At 41.0% G+C, this 26418-nt stretch overlaps 1 protein-coding gene across 12 annotated transcripts in view; it reads right to left on the bottom strand.

Annotated features, from left to right (window-relative positions):
* Positions 1-26418, bottom strand: part of ABI1 (abl interactor 1) — an 83768-nt gene that overhangs the window by 56034 nt on the left and 1316 nt on the right. For all 12 annotated transcript variants that reach the window (XM_009945104.2, XM_009945106.2, XM_009945101.2 and 9 more), the window contains exon 2: positions 4082-4249. In XM_009945104.2, the coding sequence (XP_009943406.2) occupies positions 4082-4249 (168 nt within the window). The remainder of the gene's footprint in view (positions 1-4081; positions 4250-26418) is intronic.

Consider the following 26418-nt stretch of genomic DNA (forward strand, 5'->3'; position numbering starts at 1 on the left):
TATGACTACTAAAAGGGCAAGAAGGAGGACCCAGGGAACTACAGGCCGGTCAGCCTCACCTCCATCCTGGGAAAGGTGATGGAGCAGCTTATCCTGGAGGTCATCAACAAGCAAGTGGAGGAAAAGAAGGTTACCAGGAGTAGTCAGCATGGATTCACCAAGGGGAAATCATGCCTGACCAATCTGATAGCTTTCTACGATGACATGACTGGCTGGGTAGATGAAGGGAGAGCCGTGGATGTTGTCTACCTAGACTTCAGCAAGGCTTTTGACACAGTCGCCCATAATATCCTCCTAGGGAAACGCAGGAAGTGTGGGCTGGATGAGTGGTCGGTGAAATTGACTGGGAACTGGCTGAATGACAGAACTCAGAGGGTTGTCGTCAGTAGCACTGAGTCTAGTTGGAGGCTGGTAACTAGTGGTGTCCCCCAGGGGTCAGAACTGGGCCCAGCCTTGTTTAACTTCTTCATCAATGACCTGGATGAAGAGTTAGAATGTACCATCAGCAAGTATGCTGATGACACCAAACTGGGAGGTGTGGTAGATACACCGGAAGGCTGTGCTGCCATTCAGCGTGACCTGGACAGGCTGGAGAGTTGGGCAGAGAGGAACCTGATGAGGTTCAACAAAGGCAAATGCAGGGTCCTGTACCTGGGGAGGACCAACCCCATGCATCAGTACAGGCTCGGGGTGGACCTGCTGGAGAGCAGCTCTGTGGAAAGGGACCTGGGTGTCCTTGTGGACAACAGGTTAACCATGAACCAGCAGTGTGCCGTGGTTGCCAAGAAGGCCAATGGCATTCTGGGGTGCATTAGGAGGAGTGTGGCCAGCAGGTCAAGGGAGGTTCTCCTTCCCCTCTACACTGCCCTAGCGAGGCCTCATCTGGAGTACTCTGTCCAGTTCAGGGCTCCCCACTTCAAGAAAGATGAAGAGCTACTGGAGAGAGTCCAGCGGAGGGCTACAAGGATGGTGAGGGGACTGGAACATCTCTCCTACAAGGAGAGGCTGAGGGAGCTGGGCTTGTTCAGCCTGAAGAAGAGAAGGCTGAGAGGGGACCTAATATATACTTACAAATATCTCAAGGGTGGGTGTCAGGAGGATGGGGCCAAGCTCTTTTCAGAGGTGCCCAGCGACAAGGGGCAATGGGCACAAACTGAAGCACAGGAAGTTCCGTCTGAACCTGAGAAAGAACTTCTTCCCTCTGAGGGTGACGGAGCACTGGAACAGGCTGCCCAGGGAGGTTGTAGAGTCTCCTCCTTTGGAGATATTCAGGAACCGCCTGGACAAGGTCCTGTGCAGCCTGCTGTAGGTGACCCTGCTTCGGCAGGAGGGTTGGACTAGATGACCCACAGAGTTCCCTTCCAACCACTACCATTCCGTGATTCTGTGATACAGAAAATACAGATGCAGCTGGGCAGGCTTGTGCTCTGGCTGCTATATGTAATCCATTCCTGGAGCTGTTCGCTGCCTCTGTGTGCTCAGAGCAGCGCTCCAACACCACAGTGTGATTTGTGAAGCCTCTGCATTTTCTCTCAACAAGAAACTGAAGCTGAATTATTTTTTTCCCATAAAAGCAAGCAAACTGTCCATCTGTAAAATTAAGCTCTAGTAACAAGAATAGACCATACCATTTCATCACCTAACTTTTCATGAGTGCTTTTTCCAGTGAAGAAGGTACATAGCTAGGAAAAATACTGAGTGGCTACTAATCAAGATTAGCTATCCAGCCATTTAGCCTAGAGTCATTCTGCAAAACACACATAGAGAACTGAAACACAGTAAGGGAACAGAAACTGCCACAGGATTTTCTTCCATAGAAAGAAGAAAGGGTTCTTTTTAAAACCAGAAAAGCTATCAAATTGTAGCTTATCTCACAAATATCTGCTCTATGTTGCAAAACCCAGAATTGAGTAATTGACTGGCAATGCCTCAGATCTACATTTCTAGGCAATACTTCTTTCATGGTGAAGAATTCCTTGTTGAGAACGTGTTCATCCTCATGCTTTAGTGGCATGAAAATATTCACAACTGATACAGGCACAGGGAAAGACACTCTGGAGACCCTGGAGAATTTAGAAACAGTCTATCAAAGCAACTGAACAGCAGATTTAAGATATGCAGTTGAAGCATTTGAGCAGAAACATTTCAAAGCAAGTAGCTGAGCTGGTATGTGTGCATTATCTGTATCCAGTTTAATTCTACAAAACTAGTCTGCAGAGGTTCATTTATAAGCAAAGAGTAGTTTCAGGAAAGACCAACCAGGACAGAAACTACAAGCAAGTGACCTTGCTAAACACTCCTCAAAAGCTCTACAAAGCACTGATTGTTCACAGTGTTTAGTAAACAGTTCATGTATCAGGTGACTCAATAGCTTTCAGCATAGTGCCTTCAATTCAAGCAGCAAACAGTACAGAGGGTTAACACCTTTTGTGCTAGTATCAAACATTTTGGCTTTTTCCATGGTTAGTCATATCAGTGGGCCAATGAGAATTTAACAATAATTGCTTCACACACGCTGCAGCTGTGAAACACATAAGATGTGCTTGGTATAAAAGGACATCCAATGCTTGCGAAAGCCTGTAGGTTCGGTCCTTTATCCAGCCATTTCTTCAGAGGTAGTCATAATCCTACCATCAAGAAATCTCTGAATACTTGACAGAACAAGAAACGTATCTACAGCAATTGTATTTCCTCCTACTTTCCTGTTTCCGTGGCAGGTACTTTTTAAATACTTGATACAGCTTTTAGCACTGTGTAGTTCTTAACACATACTAACTCAAGCTTTTTTTTCAACTAACAAGCTTTTTTGAAAGGATTGTTACTAGGAGGGCCCTTCCAGATACACTGGAATCTTCTTCCTGCTGACATGCTTTCAGTGAACCACTCTACTGCCATTTAACAGAGAGATTTTTAGAAACCACAATTATTCTAAAAGAACAGTAAAAAGAGGTTAGCAGAGCCTACGGGGAGACAGACAACAGAGACCATGAGAAGCATTTTCTTTCAAGTATTTGGTCTAAGGTGTACCACTAACCAGGAGCTGGTTTGTAATCTATTGAATTTGTAAGACAACAGGTTAACCAACAAAGGTTTTAAATTCACCAGCTGCCAAAGAACATTTTATGTTGAATTCTCTGAGATTTGTTTATGAAATGTCTCAGACAGGCACAGGACATAAAGCCCAGCAAGATACAACTGGATTTCCATAAAAGCACATGACAGAGTGGACACTGAGCCCTCAACAACTCACTCAAGCCCACTTCAGAACAGCAATGTAAGAGCAAAATAACTGAGTGGATCCTGTCCCTCCCTTCCTTGGCACTAGTATGGCACCCACCTGATCATACAGTAAGCCACTTCCAGGTTAAACACACCAGACATTTTTTGGCTGAGGTATCATACAATCAGACCAGTGCCAGATCAGGTACAAGGCAGGCAGCAGCAGCAACTCTCCCCCCTCAGCAGCAGCCAGCAAGGGTGAAGCTTCATTCAAGGGAACACATGACTGCCACTGACAGGGACTGGCCTGTTCTTTCCCTTTTCCCTGCATCAACACTAGCAATGCTACAGTCACAGTCAGGTCAGCTGACTCATCCAACTGCCTTGGCTTGGACAGAGTTTGGCTTGAGCAGGTAGTGGCAGCATGCGAACCCCTCTCCCTCTCCACGTAGCTCATGAAATTACATCCTGCAAGGGTATGAAAACAAATGAGATTACTGCACATGTTGCAACACTAAATAAAAAACCACCACTCGTATGGTGCTTCTATCTGGATTTCCTTCAGAAACAGAATCCTCCTCTCTACCCGTCTCAACTGCAGCTTTATATCTTGGAATCTTAACTATTAAATCCTGCTTTAAACCAAACACAATCCCAGTGCTTCTTGATACAGGAACTGTTTTATTTCAGTCATAACCTTCATCACAAAGTGGCTTTCATAAATATTAAAAAAGCCTTACCATTTTCTATCATGTTACTCTGAGAATTCAAAGAAGTCAACATAAACTATCCAGCTCAATAACACAAGAGACAAGATAAAGCCTCCTCCAATGTTGTCGGCCCTCAATTAAAAAAAGATTACCTGGGAGATATGGTTGATGGAGGACTCCATCCTCCGCAGCTGGGATGCTTGGATGTCCAGCAGCTGTAATACATTGTTGGCCAATGCATTGATCTGATAAGCAACACTGGCTAGAGACTGAGTTGTGTAGGCTTTGGTCTCTTCTAATGCTTTCCTTTTATCTGGAGCCTGTAAAGCAAAAGAACAAGACATTTGCTGAGGGCCAGGAAAAGGGTGAGGGGTGGGGGGAAAGGACAGGAACAAAAAACACAACCTATATTTAGAAGAATCTGTAATCAAGAAGATCTGACTGTGCAGTCAAAGCACTCGATCTGTATCTACACTTAAAAAATTCTCAATAAGAAGGAGATTAAGAATGTGAGAAATATTTAACCATAACAACATTACAGGCTGCAAAACAATTCATTCAGTAGAAAAAACAACACTATCATGATTTGTTGGACTCGAGTTTCTAAAGCCTGCCCAATCCTTCATTTCCAGAAAAGCCTCCAATTCTCCAGGAACACTGAAGCACAGCTTTTGTCATCTCTTACACAGTCACAAAGTCCAAGCCAGTTAAAGACAGAAAAATATTTTCCCACAGTTGGGTGTCCCCTGCTGCACATGCCACCTACAAAGCTAACCCTCCAGCTATGCTGGCTGCTACTCACACAGTCCAGGATAAGGGTGAGCAGAGCATCAGGATGGCATGGACAGAGGGCTCCTGTATGCAGGAATAATTGTGAAATTATCCCTCCTCACACAAAAGCTTCATAAACTTTCCTTGACAGCTGAGAAAGTTCATCATTGACTAAGACAACACACATATTTTGAGGTGTCAGAAAGGAGCAAAGCTTCCCTCCAAAGGGTAAAAATACCAGGCAAAGATCACTTTCCCACTGAAATCACACCTTGCAAAGGCGAAGTCCTCAATCTCTCCTGAGACAATGCTTCCTAGTCAGAGGGCAGGTTACTGTCCAAGATCTGCAACTGCTCACACGACTTGAATCACATAGCCCAATTAAGTGCCTTCTCACTGGCAGGATGGAAGGTACTAACACCACCACTGCCTGGAAAACACACATGCAGCCCACTCTGAAGTAGTCCATGTATCACAGCTTGGGAGCTGGCAGTGGAGGTCATTACTTCTTCTGTTACCCAACTTGAAAACCGCAGCTATCCAGAATTCTCTTTTCTTCCCTTTGTAGGAAAGGTGCACTGCATAAGGAAGGATTTGCAGTACATGATGACTCAGAGTGCTAGCATAGTTTCTTCCACGTTATTTATTCGTGGAATAGTCAGTCGATCTCAGCAACCAAAAGGAAAGGTTCATATTAATAGTCCCTTCCAACTAGACTTCTGTCTGGTTTTTCTGTTGATTTCTTTGAATAACAGTCAACACACACATTGCATGCAACAGTTACAGTATTAAGAACAAAGTCAGGAAACAAAGAAATCCTGTTCACATTCAACTGAGCCCTGTGTTTTACAGTTTCCATGCACTCATTCATTCTTAAATCCTGCCTCTTATTTCTTCACCTCAATATTTTAGTTTAACTTCCGTAAGTGTTAAATCTGCCCCTGAGTTAAAAGTATGAAAAGATGCAACAGCTAATAAGGAATCCTTATCTCTCTTGCTTTAAGGAGAAAACCAGAAGGCAAGCTGTTGGTATACATTATAAAGTTGCATCATGACCTAAATGCTGCAACACAAGCTATGCTATGCTACCGTTTAATTAAAGACTTTTTTAAACAAGGATGAAATCCCTCCCTCCCCTAATCCAGGAATATTCCTATTCATGATTAACATTCCTAGCAGTGTTTTGACATGTATTAGAACACTTGGTTAATGCCATCCTTCAAACGGATTCACATATAGATGCCTTCTACAACATGAAGCAGCAAGAACACTTTAAGGCAATCTGTTACCAAAAGGTAAAACAGCTATCACATGTACTAGGGCCACACTACACAAAACACTATTTTTTAGTATTTCCAAATGCAAATAAAGCTACCTTTCTCCTGAAGAATACTGACATTTCTAGCTGTCAGAAAATATTAGTAAGAGTTATTTTGCTTCTTCAGAAAACAAACTTCGGTGGTGAAGGATCTGTAAAACAACTACTAAAGGTTTAAGTAAGTTAGTTTCCCAAAACACCCTGGCTTTCCATACATACATTTTAAACTTCAAATAATCACTAGCTAAAGCAAGCAATTGATGATTTATACTTGGACTTCTACCACTCTGGATCATGGTGAAAATACCGGTAGCAGCTTGGCTGACAGCCGAAATGAAAGGTTTACGGAACTAGACACAGCCAATAAGGCGGCAGTCAACGTGATTCTAACTTTATGCAAACACAGGTGTAGATCTGTAGCCCTTACTCCAGCAGTTTTCTTATCACAAAGTTTCAACTAAATAACGTCAGGCTGAACACTAACAGCTCACAAAGCCACAGCACTCAGTTACTGAGTGTTGTCAAATGAGAAAACTTCAGTGTATAAAAAGTTTCTTTTCTTCTTTAATGATTTGTTGATCAAATGCCTTGCCCTCATTTGCCTAAGCACCGAACATTTTAGTTACTTGCTTAAATGACTAGTTTGGCAGTAGGATTACATGAATACAGTTGTGCTGTGAAACTTTTTTCATATCCTAGCAGAATTAGGTTAGAAACATTTTCAAGCTTTGCAGATAATTCAGGAAATTTCAGTTTGCAGTTTAACAGTTTAGATTACAAGTAACTTGACATACAGTCTTTTGCATTTTTTAATTAGAACTGCTGGCATCCGCAAGATCTAAGCTAAAAGCTTCATAGCCAGCAAAAAGGAGGAGGGGAGAGGGAGAAGCCAAGAGCTATGTGGCAGCAAGAGGAGGGAGCTGGGATTTCCCATGTTCCTCAACTGTTACTTCTGTTTCTCTCTTCAAGCAAAAATAAAGTGGTATAGAAGATAACGCTCATGTTTACATGCCTTCAGATACTTTACTACAATACATGAGCACCAGTTAACTATTTAAATTTAAAGACAACACAATACAAATGCTGTCAACTGGTTTGTTTTCCCAGTAGTCCAAAATTACTTTATGATCTCATACAAAAAGATTCAAAGATACTGTTGTTTCTCCAGTAGTCCTTTATATAAATAGAAGTCTGAGTGTCCTTTAGTAGTCAAGTGAATATTCTTTAAATCCAGAACATCCCAGCTTTTGAAGTTTCCCTCTTGAAGTAAACTCCAACATGTATGCCTAGTTCACCCTTCACAATCATGTTACTATGGCAAAATTGCAGTTTTGATTTGCTTTCACACAACTAGGTTTAATACTATAAAAAGAAAACCTCTCCTATACTCCAAGCAGATACATAAAGAGACAGTTAAACTTGCATGGCATTCCACACTGCATATCATGTATTTTTGTCAAATACAAACTTGTATCACAAAGCTTCCTTTAAAAGTTTACATAATTACTACAGTCAAGTCAAAACTGATTCTGCACCCAAGCAATTGTCACAGTAAAAGTAGAGTAGGAGCTTATTTAGTTCAGTTCAGTGACACATCAAGGCCAAATGATGAGGAACCTGTCCATCACTTGGCAGCTGATCTTCACAAGTCACATAATCAATTTTTTCTTCCCCTCTCCAAACTGCCCCCCATATAGGCACATCCCCACAACAGTATCTGTGCAGTGTTCAAATCATCTGCCCTCCCAGCTTTTGCTCTCTCCACTAATTCCCTCCTTCTTCTAGCTCACACAGCACACAACTACATGTATGAGTTTTCTCCAAAAACCACATCAGCTCACACTGCAAAGCATCTTTGCACGCCATAATTTCTGTTGCAAGCACACTAGTCCGTACCCTCACCACTTGTTCTCCAGTCTCTGTTTTCCCTCTTTCCACTTCAGCTCCATTCACTGTGCTTGAAACCCCCGTAAGATAAATGCCCCATCAGAAGAACTTGCTCCATTTGACAGAGGTTAGAAACCAGCTCATCAGATCACACCAAGACTGTCTGTCCTAGCAGAAACAAATTAATTCACCTCCCCAGTATGTGGCATGTGTTGCTCCACATTTTTCATCTTCAGCTGTTGGAATATGTGCAAACTCCAGCACAGAAAACCCCATCCAGGACAGAGCACTGCCCTAAAGCAGCCAACTAATCGCTAAACAGAGCTGTTAATTATTCAGTGCCCAATACCTGTTCAGATGCTTGGCATTCTGTTCAAAGGCTTGATCACTCTCAGCAATCAAGCTACAGGAACAGCTTTACAGTCAGTTTTATATGCCTTTGCTGTTATTGCTCATGCACATTTAATGAATTCAACAGTGCAGTACATTTGTGTTTGCTTCACAAGTAAACACAAGATAATTGTTTAGTTTTATATCTTGGTTGTCTTTTTAAAAAAGACTTCCACTTTTCATTATTTGATTAAAGAGAAAATTAGGACTACTACCATCAGCTGCCACAGGAATTCAGCAACCTCTATCATGTATCAGCATTCACAGAATGCAACTATGTCAAAGTCATCAATACGACCATTTGTATTCCACTTTGTTCATGTTGTCATTTATCTATCTTTGACATTTACAGAATGCATACTTCCTGATAGGACAGAATCAACAGTTGAGGTTTCAAAGTTCTGCTTCCTTCGCTAAGGTCCTGCCATTTTAGTTTAGAGATCTGGTCCCAACAAACTCTGATAAGGCTTTTAATAAACCCTTAAGACCAGCCTTATTTGTTACTTCTGACTGTTAATGGAAAAAGTCTTGGGCATTTCTAAACTATTCGCAACGTATGTTCAGCTTAGACCAAGTACTCCACATCCAAGCTGCAGTAATGTGTTTCAAAGGTTTAAATATGCTATACATGCTAGACATCATTTACCTACTGAGCCAAAAGTCTAATTTACATTGAATATCAAGAACCGTAAATCCAGAGATCACTGTAAATAACTGAAGAGCTACATACTGAAATAAGTCAGTAGCCCATGGATACAGGTTCCCCCTTACCCATAGTTCATGAAGCTTATTAGATTGCTTTGTAAACATGCTGCACCACGGTAGACTTCTTAGCTTTTACTGATAGTTACTACACCAGAATATCAGTTATAAATGAGAGAAGAAAGTCAAACTGGCAAGTCACAGCAGCAGTGCCACAAGTTTCTATATTCCGAAGAACTTTCGGGAGCAAACTACCTACCTGGAAGCCATCCAAAGAGATCTAAACAGACTGTGGTTATACCAACTAGTGCTCAGCAAGGAGCATTCAGGGTTTCTCTCATCCCAGATATAACCTTAAGGGATATGTATCATTCCAGAAAGGCAGAAGAAACTAAGGCTTCAAAATTTACAAATAGAGGTTGCTTACACTATGTATGCCATCCAGGTAAGGACCGAGTATGAATCAAATGTGACAGCTGTCTCCGGGAATAGGCTTACTGTTCGTGCCATACAGCAATCTCATTGAAGAAATTCTCTCTACAATGCATTAGACTAGCATTTACTTCAAGGGGATGATGCACTGAGTACTTCCCAATATCTAGAGCTACACTAGGCCTCATATTTACCTCTCTACACGTTACAGACTGTTCCTCACTGACCAGCACCTCAACTCCCCCACCAGAAAGTGAAGTAAACCATTAGCAGAGTTAGTTCAGAAGTTTACACTCAGTCTTTGCTCACCACACTAGCACAAGAGACATCCTCCCATAGCACCACAGGTAAGACTTCAGAGGGTCACCAGTATACTTCATCTGCCTTCCTCCCTCAGCATAATCAGTCCCAGATCAGCCACCATCAGTATTCTTGTTACTGGAACCACCTGCTTTGCCATTCATATCATTACTATTATCAGTAAAAACAACTGTGGGAAATTTAAAATAAAGTATTTACATGGGGACAAGGAACAGGAAGAGACATAGTACAAGGACAGCCTAATAAAGCAAAAGGGCAAATCCAGCCTCCATACAAAAGGAAGCTAAAGGCAAAAACCCACACATTCCAGAGCACAGGCAAATCTCAACTAAAATTCTGCAAAGATCAGTACCATAATACCTGGAGTAGAAAAATGTTCAAGTGTTTTATTGAAGTGATTTGCCATAACTTGTCATTCTGTAGTATTTTTCTACCATTCCTGAATTTGTGTGGAAGGTTGAAAGCTCAAGATTTTAATTACCGAATAGCTTGCAAGCTATTAATAGCAACATATAGCAGTCACTGAACATGTCCACCTCCTGTCCAAAGCCACCTCTCCAGGGGACTGGCAGTCAATCCTTCACTGACAGTGAAAATAGAAAGAAATAGAACAGCCTGTCCAACACACCTCTCTACACATAGTGAGGAGTATTGTCAAACAGAAGTATCCAAGCTTTCAACCACTTAAATAACTGGTTGTTCCAGGAGTACGAAGGAATTTAAAGACAGGGGAGGCAAAGACGGATGCCTAAACCATTCAGAACAGTTCTAAAATCCAAGATCCCTCTCACTACAGCAACCCCAAAATTAAAACCAGGATGATGCAATTCTTTCAAGCCCATTCAGTAAACAGTAAGTCTTCCCATCTACTGAGGCAGAAACCCTCAATAAACACAGCCAGGCTGGCATCTACAATTCGACTAAGTGAACTTCCTTCTACCATCCACAACAAAAAAGCCCCTCGGTATGAAATAATACCATGTGTGTTGGGTTTTTCTAAGATAAGATGCAGTAACTCAACTATACCAAATGTAGAGGAACTGGTAGAACTTGAAATCTCTTCTCCCCAGGTAAAGACCTTGCACAATAAAGGTAGCATTCATTCAAGTCACCATACAATAAGGTGATCACCACCACCACAGCAACAATCACACCACAGGCCACAAGCAAGATTTCAGTCTTCTTAGAAACATTATCTTGACAAAAATCATTGACTAGTCAGCTATTCCATCTAAAGGATCAAGACACATACCAAATTACTGTAGTGTAACAAACACGTAAGAGACTAAGTACTGTCTATAACTCACAAGCTCCGTTTCAGACAGACCCTTCCCCCAAATCCTGTACATGCTAGACAATCAGCTAGAAGCAAATCCTTCATTTCCATCAATAATATTCCCCTGACCAGTCCTGAATAGCCTTGATAGCAAATTAGCTTTTCTATGGGCCGAGACCAATTTAGCCAATCTGCCTGTGTCCTTGTAGATTTTCTTTTACTTGAAAGTAGCTTTTCATTCTGTTGATTAACTGTAAAAAGAGTCAATTTTTCTAATCATTATCTCTTTTGAAGAAGATAGAGGGACAAGAGTTTCTTCATTAGGGGAGAAGTTCATTCCAAAGGAGAGTTTAAGCGACATGTTTGTATTATATATATATACACACACGTATAACCCACAGTGGTAAAAGCATATGAGTCTTAATAACAAAAAATGCAATATGAATAGGTATATTGATGTTTCTAAAAAAGTGTTTAACTTCCTCAGATACACTGATACAGGTTATCATCACATCCCAGCCCATTCTGACCTGTGTGTACACGGCAGAGAACCATGTTTTTGAGATTAAGCTTCCAACAACTACCTCACTCTCATAAGTGTTTTTCACTTCAACTAAGACAAGCCCACAAGATGTAGCATTAACACTGACACAGACTTTAATATGTCTGCAAACAAGGGCAAAAGAAGCCTACAAAAACACTTTTTTTTTTTTTTTAAACAGTAAATAACTTCAGGAAATAAACAACTTAGGAATTTCATTTTAATCCCGGTTGTAAACATTATAGCAAGAAACAAATCTATCCAATAGGAGTGTGATTTACAAAGCAATGCGGACTCTGACAGATGGAGCCTGGGAAGATATGTGCCAGCTGCTCTGTTAGCAGCATTTTTTGCTCAACACAGCAAACAGTGCTCATGTTGGCTCTAGACTAAACCACTCCTCTTATTAAAAAACAAAATATATATATAAAAATATTGTTGAAAGCACACTTTTCAATTTTCTTGCCAAATCCAACAGAGCAGATGTCACAGTAAACATACATGTTAGCACAATGCATTGGTAATATCAGTTGTTATAATCTGTGTATACAACCAAAACAGCATGCAACACTGAACTAAAATGACAGAAGCAGACGTGCCCATGTGTCATTTTCACACAACCCTTGCACACTGAATTAGTAAGACTTAAAGACTGCATATGTAGCAAGCTTAGGAAATTTGGTCTGAGTCGTCTTCTTTTGTGTTTAACATTAGACAACACAAGCTCCAGGACAAAAACCACATCTTCCATTCCTGTAAAGCACTGCACAGTATTAGCATATACAGTTGGTTCAAGCTTATGCTTCTAACTTTCCTGTAGTGCCTATGATTTGCCTTATGACATCAAACATGCAAATCTCTTCAGCGCTGACACAAAGCAGGCTCTGACATCAGAGACACCACCCAGAGCTCTGAGTACAGACTAATGCCACCCTCAGCCTGACAGCTAGCAAAAGAAACCCTTGGCACTTCCGTAGCAGTCTTCCTTCTTCAACACAAATAAAGCTACTGAAGGGTTTGGAGTATATGATTATTTCAGCATACTAGACAGCAGGTAATAGGGAATTAGAGAATTTACGTTCCATTTGTTTCCTTATATACTGTGTTGCAAATATTGATCTTTTGTTTTCTGTTCCTAATGGGGCTTGAAATTAAAATGGCTTTCTATTTACTTTCTTAAGTGCCAGCAGCCACCCACAAATTGTAGCTCACCTAGAAAGGACATACTCGCTAAGTCAGACACTCATTTTTCACCAGTTTTTGTGGGAATAGGAAGGAGACACTTCAGCATTTATTAGTCGCCTTAATATCCTCTTTGTAATATAGTAGCAGCAACACAGACCCTAGTGAGTGAAAGTAACTGAAGTGAAAAGTCAGAGCCAGGTAGATTTTCATGCCATGCAAGCCTTTGAATCAAGACAGCTCAGAGTAACCTGTTTAGGGTCAAAGCTCTTCAGCTCATACTGTGTGAAAAAGTCCCATTCTATAATATTGATAACAATGGTTCCTTCTATGGTTTTAGTTAACCTTTTCAGTTTACTCTCAAGGACTGGTGAGTGCTCACGCAGTCAGAAGGTTTTTATCTTCATTTTGACAAATTAAAGGAATAAACCCAGAATACTACAATAAATCTATATCTGAAGACAAGCAACATTCGATGAGCTTTTTCAGGTGAGCTTCCAAGAGCACCTTTCTTTCCAGATCCTCACCCTCTAGTCCTCCCTACCCTCTAGGCAGGCCCAGAATCATATCAGCACTGAGCAAGCAAGGTTAAGACAAGATTTAGCATAAAGGATCACCTCAGCATGTCCTGGTATCACAGACTATACGGCAAAAGTGCTCTGAACCCATACAACAACAGGGTAACCTCCACTGCTGTTTGCAAGACAGCTACATACTGAAAATCAGCATCTGCAGAAGGTCGGTTAAAAAGCAAGCAGACTCAACGCTACACTCTGCACCACAACAGGTTTCTCCACACGGAGATGTCAGAGATGTCGCAGGACACAAAGCAAGGAGGGAAGTGGGGAAGAAGAGCACAGAAAGTCATTAGCAGGACTATCCAGCTCCAGGAAGAATGTCAAAATACTAAAATGTAGAGCCAAGAGTTAACACAGGCCTTCTGACGTCCAGCAAATGTCACGACTGCAAGCGTTCCCAATTCTTACACATGAGAACTCTTCCTGAAAGTAACTTTCAACATACAGCCACTGCCCAGATTTTACAGTTCGGGCAGTTCGCAAACATCACAGTATTTTTAAAACAAACGAGAAAACAATAGCTATTACAGGGTCAAATTCTCTCCTCATACTTTGTAGCATTACCCTGCTGTATTTAGTGTCTTGAAGATCAATAGACTCACTCCAGCAGAAAACCATCCAAGGGCTTGCATATATCTCAACACTGGCATGGCATGCTTACACCAGAAACCAGTGGATCCCCACAGTTTTGTAGCAGCTTGCTTCCCAGCACAAGGCATACTCTCACACAGCACACAGGCTATGCAGTGATCTCATAGTAATAAAGTAGTGGACTGCCAATACAAGGACTGATTGTTTTTTCAAGAACTCACATGTGAATGGAGAAAGTCAACCTAGTTTCTGTTTCTATGCAATCACATAAACAACTGCTAACATTGCTTAGACTTTTACGCACTCCTGGACCCGACTACAAATTTTATCTGATAGTGCTTGTAAGCACACAACATCCAGTTGTTTGAGCCTACGGTTAACAATAGCATTCCAAAACCTTACATACATAAGCTTACTTGAATACCAGGTTATTTCAATTACAGCAAGTAGGAATTTAGCTCCTCAAAGAAACAAGCACACAACAGAACAAAACCAGATGACTTAGGAAAATGAAGAAAAGGAGAGGGAGAGAGGAATGGCGAGTCAATAAAATACCCTTGTTTCTTTCCCAAAAAACCCCACACGAACAGGACAGTAGGTAACAAGAAATAAATAAATCTGATAATCTCCACATCCAGCAACAGATAAAATTTAACTTACAGGAGCCAGTAGTAGACGGAAAGCAAGTTCTTTAATAGGAAATAGAGCATCAAATTCAGGCATGGGGGGGGGTTGTTTTGGCTTTTTTGAACAAAGTCCTTGGAGACAAAGTTGCTGTGGTGTCAGTTAGCACAGCAGTAGTTCAAGCAAGTAACTTTTCCTAGAAATACAGCTGCAACGCCTCTAGCAGACACCATTACAGCAAAGTCTTCCAAACCATGTTGAAGTTCCACTGGTATTTTGATGCTGCTCGTTCACATGACTTTAAAGACTGCTTCCCCTTCACGTACAAGCAGAGGAGGGCAGCTTTAGGTAGATGCAGGAGCTGCAGAGTCATACAGATGACAGCAATGCTTGCACTTCCGTAAAACCAGATGCATGAGAACAGTCACATCCACATCACTTCCTATCCTCCCCTCCCATAGTAACGCAACCGCTGAACTATTCTATTTCAGCACTTATAGTAGGGCCACCAGGACACCTTGCCCCTGTCTCATCCATAATCAGCTTGACAGATGAGTGGCTTTATCACAGCCCCATAGGAGCTGTGTTCAGAGGAACAGACCTTTCACAAGAGGAACACCTTAGCCACAGTTGCATACCCACCCATACCCACACTGCCGTCTATCTGCACATCTGTGTGCCCTGGAGGAAGCTGAGCACCTGCCCCCTTCCAGTTAAAACACAGAGGAGGCCAAGGGAGGACACGCGCAACTGTGAAGTGGCATGTGGGACAGTGTGTCTGGTATATCCAACTGCTTCAAAGCTTGGGATGGCCTATCTACACTGCAAGAGAGGCAGAAAAAGTAGTCCAAGCAAATTATATGCCAATTAGGTGTGCTGGCAAGGCTTAGCTACCAGAGATAATATTCCTACTATGATGCAAGCAGATGCAAGCAAGCCCAGGACTGGAACAATTACATTTCATAAGCTGTGTTTGAAAGTCTTTAATTTAAAACAGCAAGAAGTGGCTGTGTTGGCAGCAAAAAGAAGTTATACCCTAAAAACATGCTCTCCATTTTACCAAAGAATATACAGTATTTACATGTAAATAAAATCCCACATGAATATGGGGATGGAAAAGGAAAGACTTTGTATAAAAAAAGAGCCTAAACACTGAAGATATGTCCAAAGCAAAACCGGAGACTGGTCTTTTTACCACCTCCCCTCCTAACCACCTCTTACAAGACAAACGGCTTTTCAGCTTCCCACCTTGTCATTTTTTTTAGAGGAAATTGGAAATAAAAAACCCTTTTCTGTTCAACAACTACAGAAATTCATTTTCGTAGTCACAAAAGGAGAATTTTCTTATCATGAATGGCCTCATTTTTTGCACCCATTATACTTAATGATGATGCATTTTTCTTAACTTTCACAGTGGTTAGTTTGCATTTAGTCATTTTAAGAGGAGGCAAGAAACTTAAATGAGTACCTTTTCCTCATTATTTAAGTTCTTTATTTGCATAACTCCTTCACAACTGCTCCATTAAACACCTCTTCCCTTCCAAGGCCAATTTTAAAAAGCCTCCCGCTTTATAAGACTGACAAGCATGACTCACAGTATTCCCCACATTCATTCCCCCAGGCCTCGTGGGATGTTATACAGTCATCAAGTACCTGCTTCAGTTCAGTACTCCCCCACTCCCAGTGCTACTGCAGTAACCCCTTATCGAAGTCCGGGAAAAAAGTAAAGCTACCTCTCCAGCTGTCTGCTGTAGGTAGGAAGCAAATAGTGACAGTATTTGCTGTTATGTCCTTCTATCACTTCACAGCTAGCAAGAGAGTGGCTGGAGAGGCACACAGTGAAGGAGAGTTACACAGTCTCCCCTATTCCTCCTGTGCTTTTACTCCTACCAGAAACTTAAGAGTTCCTCAAGACCCTTCATTTGCTTCCCAATCACCCTTCTAATCATTCCCATTTTCTGTCAGCAAGGCAGAAAGTTATTCAACATAGATTATTCTTTATCAACTCTTAAGCCCCCTTTCCACGCCTGAGGAACATGCTCAAATTCCTCACATATCCCACATTCAGGACCACAACCAGCAACTTTTCTCCCCTCAGCAGCCCAAAGGTACCATATCCCTGCATACTTGGCTCCTATCCCTGGTAAACAAGCCTCTCTCCTAATTACAACAAATACCTTCCTTGGTGTCTGGTGGTCAATATGCACTGCGGAGTACTAACAGGAACCGTTTTTACAGTTCTTGTTAATGGATATCATGCTTCCAAAGAGGGAATGTGTGCTAGAAAGCTTCCCATTGACTGCTACCCTTCTGCACTGGTTTAAAGGACAGACTGCTAAAGAGGAAATACATATCCAGAAATGACATAGCTGACATAACCACTACTCAAGTGATGAAAGACTTCTTACAAATTAAGCAGCATTGTATGAGCCCAAGCTTCAATTACATCTATGGCAACAACAGTTTTCTCTAACATTCAAAGCTAAAGACACCTAAGAAATTAGATACAAAATCTGTTGCCATTTAAGACAACACGTACTTGCAACACTCTCAGACAAGTCTCAGGACTACTGCAGCAACCAGATCATTTCAGTGCTGGGAGAACATACAGAATGCTGCAGCAGAAAACACACCCACGGTATTTGAAGAGAGTCCTTGTAGAGCCAAGCATTTCCAAACCAGACACACATTTTATCTAAAGCAGCTAAAGCCAGGAGTTTGCATCACAGAAACAATAGCTGCTCCCAGAGATTTAGAAATCCTGCAAGTCACGCAGCAAATCAAAAGCCAAACAACACCCAGCCAAGTCTCCAAAGATCTTGCCAACTTAAGTGCATTGATTCATCATATCTCTTTTTGTTAGTCTGATACTCTCTGGAACTTGATTGAAGCCTTATCCAAGCTACTTCCCACAAGGTCTCACAGTGGGAACCCTGAAGACTATAATCATATTTCACAAAAACCCTTCAGGACCAGGTCCAGCTTTGCTTTGTGGATACACACCTACTAACGTATGTTAACAGAACACAATTCCCTCCAACGCGTCCACCATTCCCTCACTGTCAAGAGATCCACAGCCCTCCAAGCAGAGAACTTTTATTAAGCCCCTTCCAATCCTTGGTCTCCGAGTAACAAAAGGACCAGCTTCCTGAACAACAGATTTCTTATAAAGGAGAGGCCTCTCAGATATATGCGGCAAGGCCTTTAAGAATTTTACTAGCAGACAAAATCACATCAGTCCCATTGTGCACCACGTCTTCCCAGCTGCCTTCCATTTCCTTTGCATCCTGCTCATCACAGCTTCCCCAGGTGGTTACATACCACTTCACAGCCAAGCCCTCAGCCTCAGCTCTGTGCCAATGAAGACAATCTAAAAAAGACATGTATATCAATGCCTTCAGTAGCTGCAGGTTTCAAATTATTCAAACCCATGCTAGTAGATGTTTGTCTGAAAAGCGTCATGAAAAGCAGCTGCATAATTTAAGCTGAAAGGCAGTAAAATACGCAGTTAAATAACAGAAATAGATTAATTAAAAGCAATAGGCAAGGGAGAAGAAGTTATCAGATGAGATCTGAAATGAGACTGAAAGTCAATGAGGTAGAGAGCAAGCATGCCAGTTTCAGAGGCAGAAGTTGTGATGAGAGCACTCTTGCACCAATGGCAGCAAAAGAGAAAGTCTACACCATTTGACAGCAAGAGTGAGAGACAACAGGTCTAGCAAACAGCCTGCAACAAGCAGATAGGAGACTTCCAACAATGAGAGAGGAATCAGGAAATGCGCATTAAGATCACAGGCTAGGAGAAGCACCTGGAAAGAGGGAAATGTCACTAGTAACATTTAGTAACTAACATTATTAAGTCTACGAATGGGAAAAAAAAAGGCATGGCATGGCATTCTGCAGCTAAGATGTTACTGCAGTGGTCTGATGCAACTGCCTGGACACCTTGTTCTTCTCTTGGCTATTTGTTTTACCCAGACATTTTCTTATCTTAGGTTCCAGAAAACACAGAATTATTGCATGAGGAACACAGTTCAAGTATTATTTCATAGCATGCCTGCTACAATAAAGTCAAATAAGACGCTCAACTGATAATGATTGCCGCAGGACAAATACTGGTTGGCAGATTTGCTGACCCCGAATTACAACAAGGAGATCACAGGATGAAAGTGAAGATATGCATCTGGTGAAAGATTAGCTAGAAAAAGAAGCCAACACACTTTATGATAAAGTATAGCTTACAAAAAACAATCTTGCAAAATACTGGTGTGAGAGTAGCCAGAAGAGTCTACGCTTCAATTTTTCTACAAGGATATCAAAGGATATGCTTCAAGTAGTACACAAGCAATTTTTTTTCTTGGAACTATTTATAACCTTAAGACCACCCAGTAAGAACATTGCGTTCAACTCAAAGGATGTCAAATCATCATTTGATTTAGTAAGCCTCCTCTGCCCGAGTCCTGAGAGGCCTCCCTGGTTTCTTAACAGAAGTAGGAACAGTACCATATTTTACTCCTGTTTGCCTTTCAGGTTACAACAAAATCAGGAAAGTGATGCAGAGCGTCTTCCCCTTGAGTTCTTTAACTGCTCATCACTACAGTATCAGAGTCTCCTCGCACACAGAGCAGCATGGTAACTCTTTACTTCTGCTGTAGAAAGAGTACACAGAGTCGATCATTTCAGGCTTTTTGGAGAGGGAGGCAGGCAGGAAGAGAGAGGAAAGACAGTCACAAATACATCTGCTATCTTAACATACAAAACATAAGCAAGCTGTATCTCATTGCAGAAGAGACAACCTTTACAGTTCTTTTAGAATATTTTACCATGGCACAAGATACAGCACAGCACACAACATCTGCAGCTGTTATGAAGAGACTTTATCATAGGAGAGGCCCAAACTGAGAGAAGTTTTGAATTTCAGAGCCTTTTTCAGTTTGCCCAACCCAGCACTTGCTAACTAAACATATTTGCTCTGGAATCTTAGACAAGAATATTATTAAAAATAAACTCACCTTGTAAGCAGTCAGTCTTTTGCAGAGCAAAACTAATTTGTTTTGTCAGCTTAGCCAGCAGGTTGGCCATCAATTTCATCTCATGTTAATAAAGATTGTTGAATCTTACAAGTTGTATCTGAAAATGCTGCAACTGATGTTTCGCTCCAAGCTAAACTCTCCTGCAGGGTGCCCCATCTTTTCTTCTAAATTATCAGCATCATAATAACAAATCTACACTCTGCAAAGTGTACATGGCTCCTGTTAGCAGCATTAAGAGCTTGCATAAGTAATGAGTAACAGTATTTGCAGAGTCTCACGCAAAAGGTGGCATCTGCACTCTTATTAATTAACCCAAGAAAAAAATGCATTCCCTCTAATACCAAGAGGAGGAGTTTAGAGTTCTGCTTTCATTCGCTGTACAATAAACGGATTCCTCAAAGAACCCACCTGTTATCAGTGCTGTATCTTTTTGTTTCACTGACTGGCCCTAAACTGATGAAACACCTGACTGAGCCCCTCCAGTGCAGTCAGAAGGACATGCTGACAGATTGGAGGTGAAGGAGGAAAGGCACCTGCAGACACCACCTCGCTCACAGAGCTCTGGTCAGGAGCACATTGTGACTTACTCTCCACAGCACACTGGTCTTGGTCCCGAAGGGCTCTGTGCAAGTTTTGAGATGCAAAGGGTTATTTTTACAACCCACAGGAGACATCCAGTCTCTGTCTGCAGCAGCTGCCTCAGCAGCAAGGTCCGGAAAAGGGAGGAACCACACTGAGGCACCATATCTACTATTACAAATTCAGCAGTTACTTCCCTTTACTTAGGGATGGAAGGAACGGAGAAGCCCTGTGACCAAGCCCACCTGTCTCTGTCACCAGTGCTCAGAGTTGGCACGGGAAGGTGTAAGGAGTGGTGGTGGAAGGAACAGCATCAGAGGAACAGTGCTCTGGGTAACACAAATACTAAAGAGAGTAAAAATGCTCAGGTAATTATGAACAAGTCCGGGCACTGAGTAGCTGAGGACCCACAAGCGATTTCCTACCAGGTAACAAGAAATAAAAACCACACCATGCTCCTTTCAACTCCAAGTTACTAATTAAGGACCGAACAGAGGCACAGAAAGAGCAAGATATCCTCTTATCCCTCAAGGATGTCTCGCTACACCAGAACTGACACTTTGTCCACATAGCTGCCACCCTACTGTTCCGTGGATAAATAAGATTTCAGTCACCAAAACTGTCAGACACTGAATGCTTTCACTAACAAGACAGACAGTGGTACCTTCAGTGCCTCTGCCAAGACCGAGAGACCCACCAATATGCAGACAGACAGTACTGTGTGCACTACATAACTCTAGACGTTTGCAAAGCCAAAAAATAGAATCTCAAGGTTCTTATGAGAGGAGGTATATAAAGCTCTTAAAAAATAATTGCTGCCGATGAGTTCAATCATGGTTTTGGGTGCATGTTTTCCCAAGAAATTTACTGCACTGTCTCCGTGGTCACCGTCTCCACATTTCTGCAAATATGCACTTTTTGCTGTGTTGTAGAATAACAGAGGCAATTTGGAAATGGGGGTGGGAGGGGGTGGGGGAACCCTTGTGCATAGCACTGGAAATCCAAACAATCAGGTTTTGTTCCCAAATCTGACAGTACGTCCCTATATGACCTTCCATGAGTCAGTTGTAAGTTCTATGCCTCCATTTATGCTTCTGTTAAACGAAGACAGTTCAAAATACTAAACAAAGATATTGGGAAGTTGCATTCATTTTTTTGTTTCAGAGTTTGGTGTTGGGTATTTTCTGTTGTTAAGCTTAAGATCAGTAACACAGACACTAACAGGAACTTTGCCCTCAGCGCTACAACGCTTCTTACTTGCACAGAGCCTGCTCCTATACTCTCACCTTCGTTACAATGTGATCTACTTTACGAGTCCTCCTTGAGGCCCTTAAGAGCTACTTAACACAACAAGCTCCCAGGGATCTGGAGGGAGGTATTAGACAGGTCCTCCTCTTAATCACATCTTCTTTCTTCCTTCCAACAATTCCACAGGGCTGGGCACAGCAAGCACAGAGAGCAAGGATCACGCTTAACATACACTGACAACAACAGACAACCTGCAAGCTTCTTCCTTCCAACGTACGTGCAAATGGAAGGGAGCAGACAGTGCTTCCTTTGTGGAAGAAGCAGGACACACCTGCAACAGCTTATCCCAATCCACTTTACTTCACCCCACTGAGGTAGCACAGTGCTGACAATCATCTGCTGAAATACTAATGGAAAACGGAGCAGGAAGAGCAGCTGACATCTTGCCAGCTTCTTTAACAAAATGTACTAAAATTATTGGAAATATTTCAAACTTGGAAAAGCCGATCTTGTATCACCTACCTCCTTTGGACACAAAACAGACACACAACACTCTAGGATCCATTTCCTGGATATGCAGCGTAATCGCTTGCTGATTCAGTGAAGTTGCACTATTGTCTTATCGCTACATTCAAGCTAAATATACAGCTGCATTTTCCAAAACACAGACAACACACTGGCACAGAAGACCTATAAAAGGCACAGAAGAGCTACAAGTCTAACCCACCAACCTGTACCCAACTACTATTTTTTTTTTAAAAAAAAACACCACACACAGAACAAGAACAGCCAGTGCCTTTTATACTGATGGCAAGTGTTTGCTTAAACAGTGAACAGTGTTTCAAGGCATAAGCTATGTTTTTTATTAAAGAATATGATTTAAACCTACAAAGCACAGTGGATGGTACATCCATATTTCATCTCGTTGCTCTCAAGTCTCTAATTTTGAATTATATTTTGGAGTTACATAAAGTGAACTGTCTTCATTTGCTTTTTTTGTAAAATGTTCCAAGTTTGGCAATGAAACCAGAAAAAATAAAATCACTATATTTACTCTCAATATATATTAATTAACCTATGAACTTAAAAGCATGCGAGTTGTCACAGCACATAAAAGATTTGTATTAGTGACAATTTAAGAAGTTTATCCTTTTAAAGCAGGTCATTTCCTGAATTAGACATTCCGAGTGAACTGCTTCATATTGAACTTAGCAAAGCGACTTTCCATACACCAGGCAACGAAACCGAGTGTCAGATAAGCTACCAACATTTGAGGAAAAAAAAAAACACCATGAAAAAAAGTTACTTCTTTTCCAATACATCCTATCTACTGCACAGGAAGCACAGAACATGCAATTTGTCAAACAGAAACGACTCCTACATGCATACTGGAAGATAACAAGGAGTTGTGAAACTTCTTGAATGCAACACTTCCGCTCAACTCCACACATTTATGTTTCTAACAACTGGAAAGAGATTATAGATTTTTTGTAACAGGAGCCAAACTGAAATCTGTCCCTGCTTTTGTCTGTTTTATTCACAATAGCTTGTTAACTCACTGTTCAGTTTCCACATACCAGTTGGAAGCTACATAAGGAAATAACACAACAAGAAAACCCACCCATTTAGGCAACGCAGCACTTACTTCCTTAAAAGGTTTTTCACTTAATTTATTTTCTAAAGCTGCTAAATATACCCACTAGAGACCATCAGGATCAGAATATACACAAGCAGTACATATTCCAAGCTACTCATTTAGAGGTTCTCACAGTCATATTAAAATCATATTTGAGCTTTAAAAAAAACTACAAATGCATCTTTTCCCAAGTGGTCTAGAAAGAAAGAGACTGATGAAACATATGTATCTGACTACGGATAAGCAAGTGTAAGATTCAGAAAGCAGGGGAGAGTTGCAAGCAGTGTTTTATAGCACACAGAAGCCTTTCTGCACTAGATCAGTCAACTGAAGTTGTTCAGAAAGGAAGTCATCAGTGCAGAAACACTGGAGATGCTAGTTTCCGGTGTCCTTTCTAACACTTCATAAGCTAGTTGTTGTAAGTAAGTCCGTTAAAAAATGAAAACAATTAAATTCAGTCAGGAAACCAACTGAAGAGTGTCTCTGGAAGTTAATATTTTCAGCTGAAGAATCATAATTAGAATGCTAAGTGCTTTAACTCTACATGTTATTCCTGTATTAGTACTGATAAAGTTCATATTGCTTAGGACACTGATAAGGCAGTACCTCACAAATTCCTCACTAGTATCTTCAGCTTTATGCTATAGATTTTCAGATAATCTTTCATGGTTACATGTACACCGAAAGGGGCTAGTCCCAGATTTTATTTGCAGGCAAAGGACCTGCGGAAGGCAAAAGTTCCAGTACCTAATATTTGCATGGCATCTATGAAGAAGTTTCATTTATTTCCATTATAAGACAGTTTCACCACTCCTCCCCTCGCTTAACCTCACTGTACATTATTACAAACATGTGTCAATTCACAAACAAATGTCTCCATCACAAGACAGGACAGTCATACTGGTATCCTAAAGACTGCCAGAAAAAAAAAATTATTAAGCAAAATGTCATTTCTCTATATTTAAGAAGGCTTACTTCAGGAGACAAAAACATGCTTTCAGTTAAAGAATCAAGGTTCAAAACCTGCTCTCAAAACTGTTGGGAGTTTAAGTCTCCGATCTAAAAGAAAACAGGAATCTGATTTTCTACCTGCTTGTCACGGAAGCTTCCAACTAGAAATATAACATATTTTACACCTCATCACAGATTAAAACACAGAAATGTACTTACAATGCCTTTTTCCTTCTAGTCAAAGCCAAAATCGCCACCAATACTACCACAAATTCCTTCAATCACTACTTCTACATTTTGTTTCCTTTCCCTTTTTTTTCAATCTCTCTCTCTCTCCCCCATCCCCCTCAAGACTGCCACCATACCGTACTTTCCTTTTAGCACTTCAGGTCTTCCTTAGAAACTTACTTGCTTTGCTTCTCCCAAATTATCTTCCCTTCCTATCAGACAAATCTCCTAGATAACCAGAATACACATGGTCTGGAGAGCAAAATGTGTTACTGCCTGGCATTCTGATGTATTCACAATTTGCCTCAGCAAGCAACTGCTTCCCACTTTTTGAAGAACAGCAATTTTCCGCTTGGAAGTCCCAAATGCTGTCGTCTTTCCTAAATACTTCAGTAAAACGATACTTACTGTCAGCAGAGCTACATTCACTATTAGGGAGCCAAGTTCCACCCATGTGAGTTTCGTGTGTATTTGGTTGGGTTTTTTTAATTTTTGGAGGAATCCCTAAAGACTTTAAGACAACTTCTCTTCAAAAAAAGTCAGCAAAACTGAAATTTTAACAGAATTATTCCCAGATCAAGTGAAGGAGACAAAACAAGATTCATATGTTTTTCGATCAAAAAATACAGATATAGTTTGAATACAGCAATACTGGGGGTGGGAAATGACTTTCCTGTTTAAGTGAGCAAAGAATATGAAACATAAGATTGGGAACATCAAGAGTTCTGAATAAATATCAGAATGCTACTACAATTACTATAAATTGTTAGCACCAGCACTCAGAATAGTCAGAGAAACTTTTTCCACCTCAATGCCGCAACATGGAGTGGGTGACAGCGCACAGTAAGTTTGCCTACTAAGGAGCACATAGCCCTTCCCACCGGAAGAGAGAGAACTTCCCAACGTCAAAGCTAGCCGAACTCAAAGAGGCCAGATTGAATCAGTTATGATGCACAGACACTTCTGAACTATTTTAACACCCATTTCACAGCCAGGTTCTCTGTTCTGGCCTGCCTTTTTTATAAAATGCTCAATCACACTAAATACAAGCACTTTGTATTATGTGCTGGTTAAGCCTCTTCCTCTCCTTTCCTCCCTTCCGACCCAGCAATACACACACACTCCCAAATCTCCTAAACCAGTGGCCTGTGTCATATTGCCTAAGCCTGCAGTGGCCCCACCACAGGCACTGGAAGTATAATCTGTTCACTAGTCCAACTGGAGAGCAGATGGCTTTGTATAATGTGCCGATTAAAAAAACCACCTCCATCACACATTAAAAAAAAAAAGCAATTTTATCAATATATTTGCCTTTTTTACTGAATAAATGTACAATGCATGTACAGTACAAGCGAGGTATATATTTTTCAAAGCTACCGCACAAGTCCTCATTAGGAATTTTAGAACTTCAGCTTCCTTTCAAAAGGGGTAAACACAGCTGTACACAGATAAAACAGACCACACCAATGCCACATCCAGCCGACCTTGACTACTGAGGTGAAAATGAGCTACCAAATTCAAAACAAAAAAAAAAAAACAAAAAAACAAAAGCCATCCCAAATGAGCGAATGAGAACTAGCTCAAGTGTTAGGTTTTTTTTGTTTGTTTGCTCGAAGAAAGAAAAGACATGTTTTACGACTCTGAAGAAAATGATGTAACTGAAGATTCTCTGTAACTTTCTGACACAGGGAAAAAGTAAGGAGCAGGAGACAGGTCAAAACTTGTGCCGCAATTACCATGCTCATGTATTTGTCATATTTCCCATGAGTAAAACCAAATGAACCTCGCCTCTCAGAAGCATTTATATCAGCAGCTTTCTTTGGGTGGAGCAAACAACTCGGAAGAGTAAATAGACATTAACTCATACTACCTCACATACCACAAAAAAAAAAAACCCAAACTTAAAAATACGGCTCGTTGGAGCAGTTTTAATCCAAGCAGCTCATTTAAAAAAAAAAAAAATCACTTCATATTATTAAAGCTGTGTTTTCAAATTTGCTGCTCCATTACGAAAACAGTAAGCCAGCTTACCAAAAACAATGGATGCCAGAGAATTTAGTAACCTGTATTAAATACTCATCACAGGTAGTCTAGTATTAAAGTCAATAAGTTTACTTTACAAGCTGTCTATAAGTAAAGTGGACTCTTATTTGCTTTTCCCCTTCGATTTTTCACTAAAATAAAAAAGTTGAATTTAAGCA

This window comes from Opisthocomus hoazin, chromosome 4 (genome assembly GCF_030867145.1).
Source record: "Opisthocomus hoazin isolate bOpiHoa1 chromosome 4, bOpiHoa1.hap1, whole genome shotgun sequence".
Classification (NCBI taxonomy): domain Eukaryota; kingdom Metazoa; phylum Chordata; class Aves; order Opisthocomiformes; family Opisthocomidae; genus Opisthocomus; species Opisthocomus hoazin.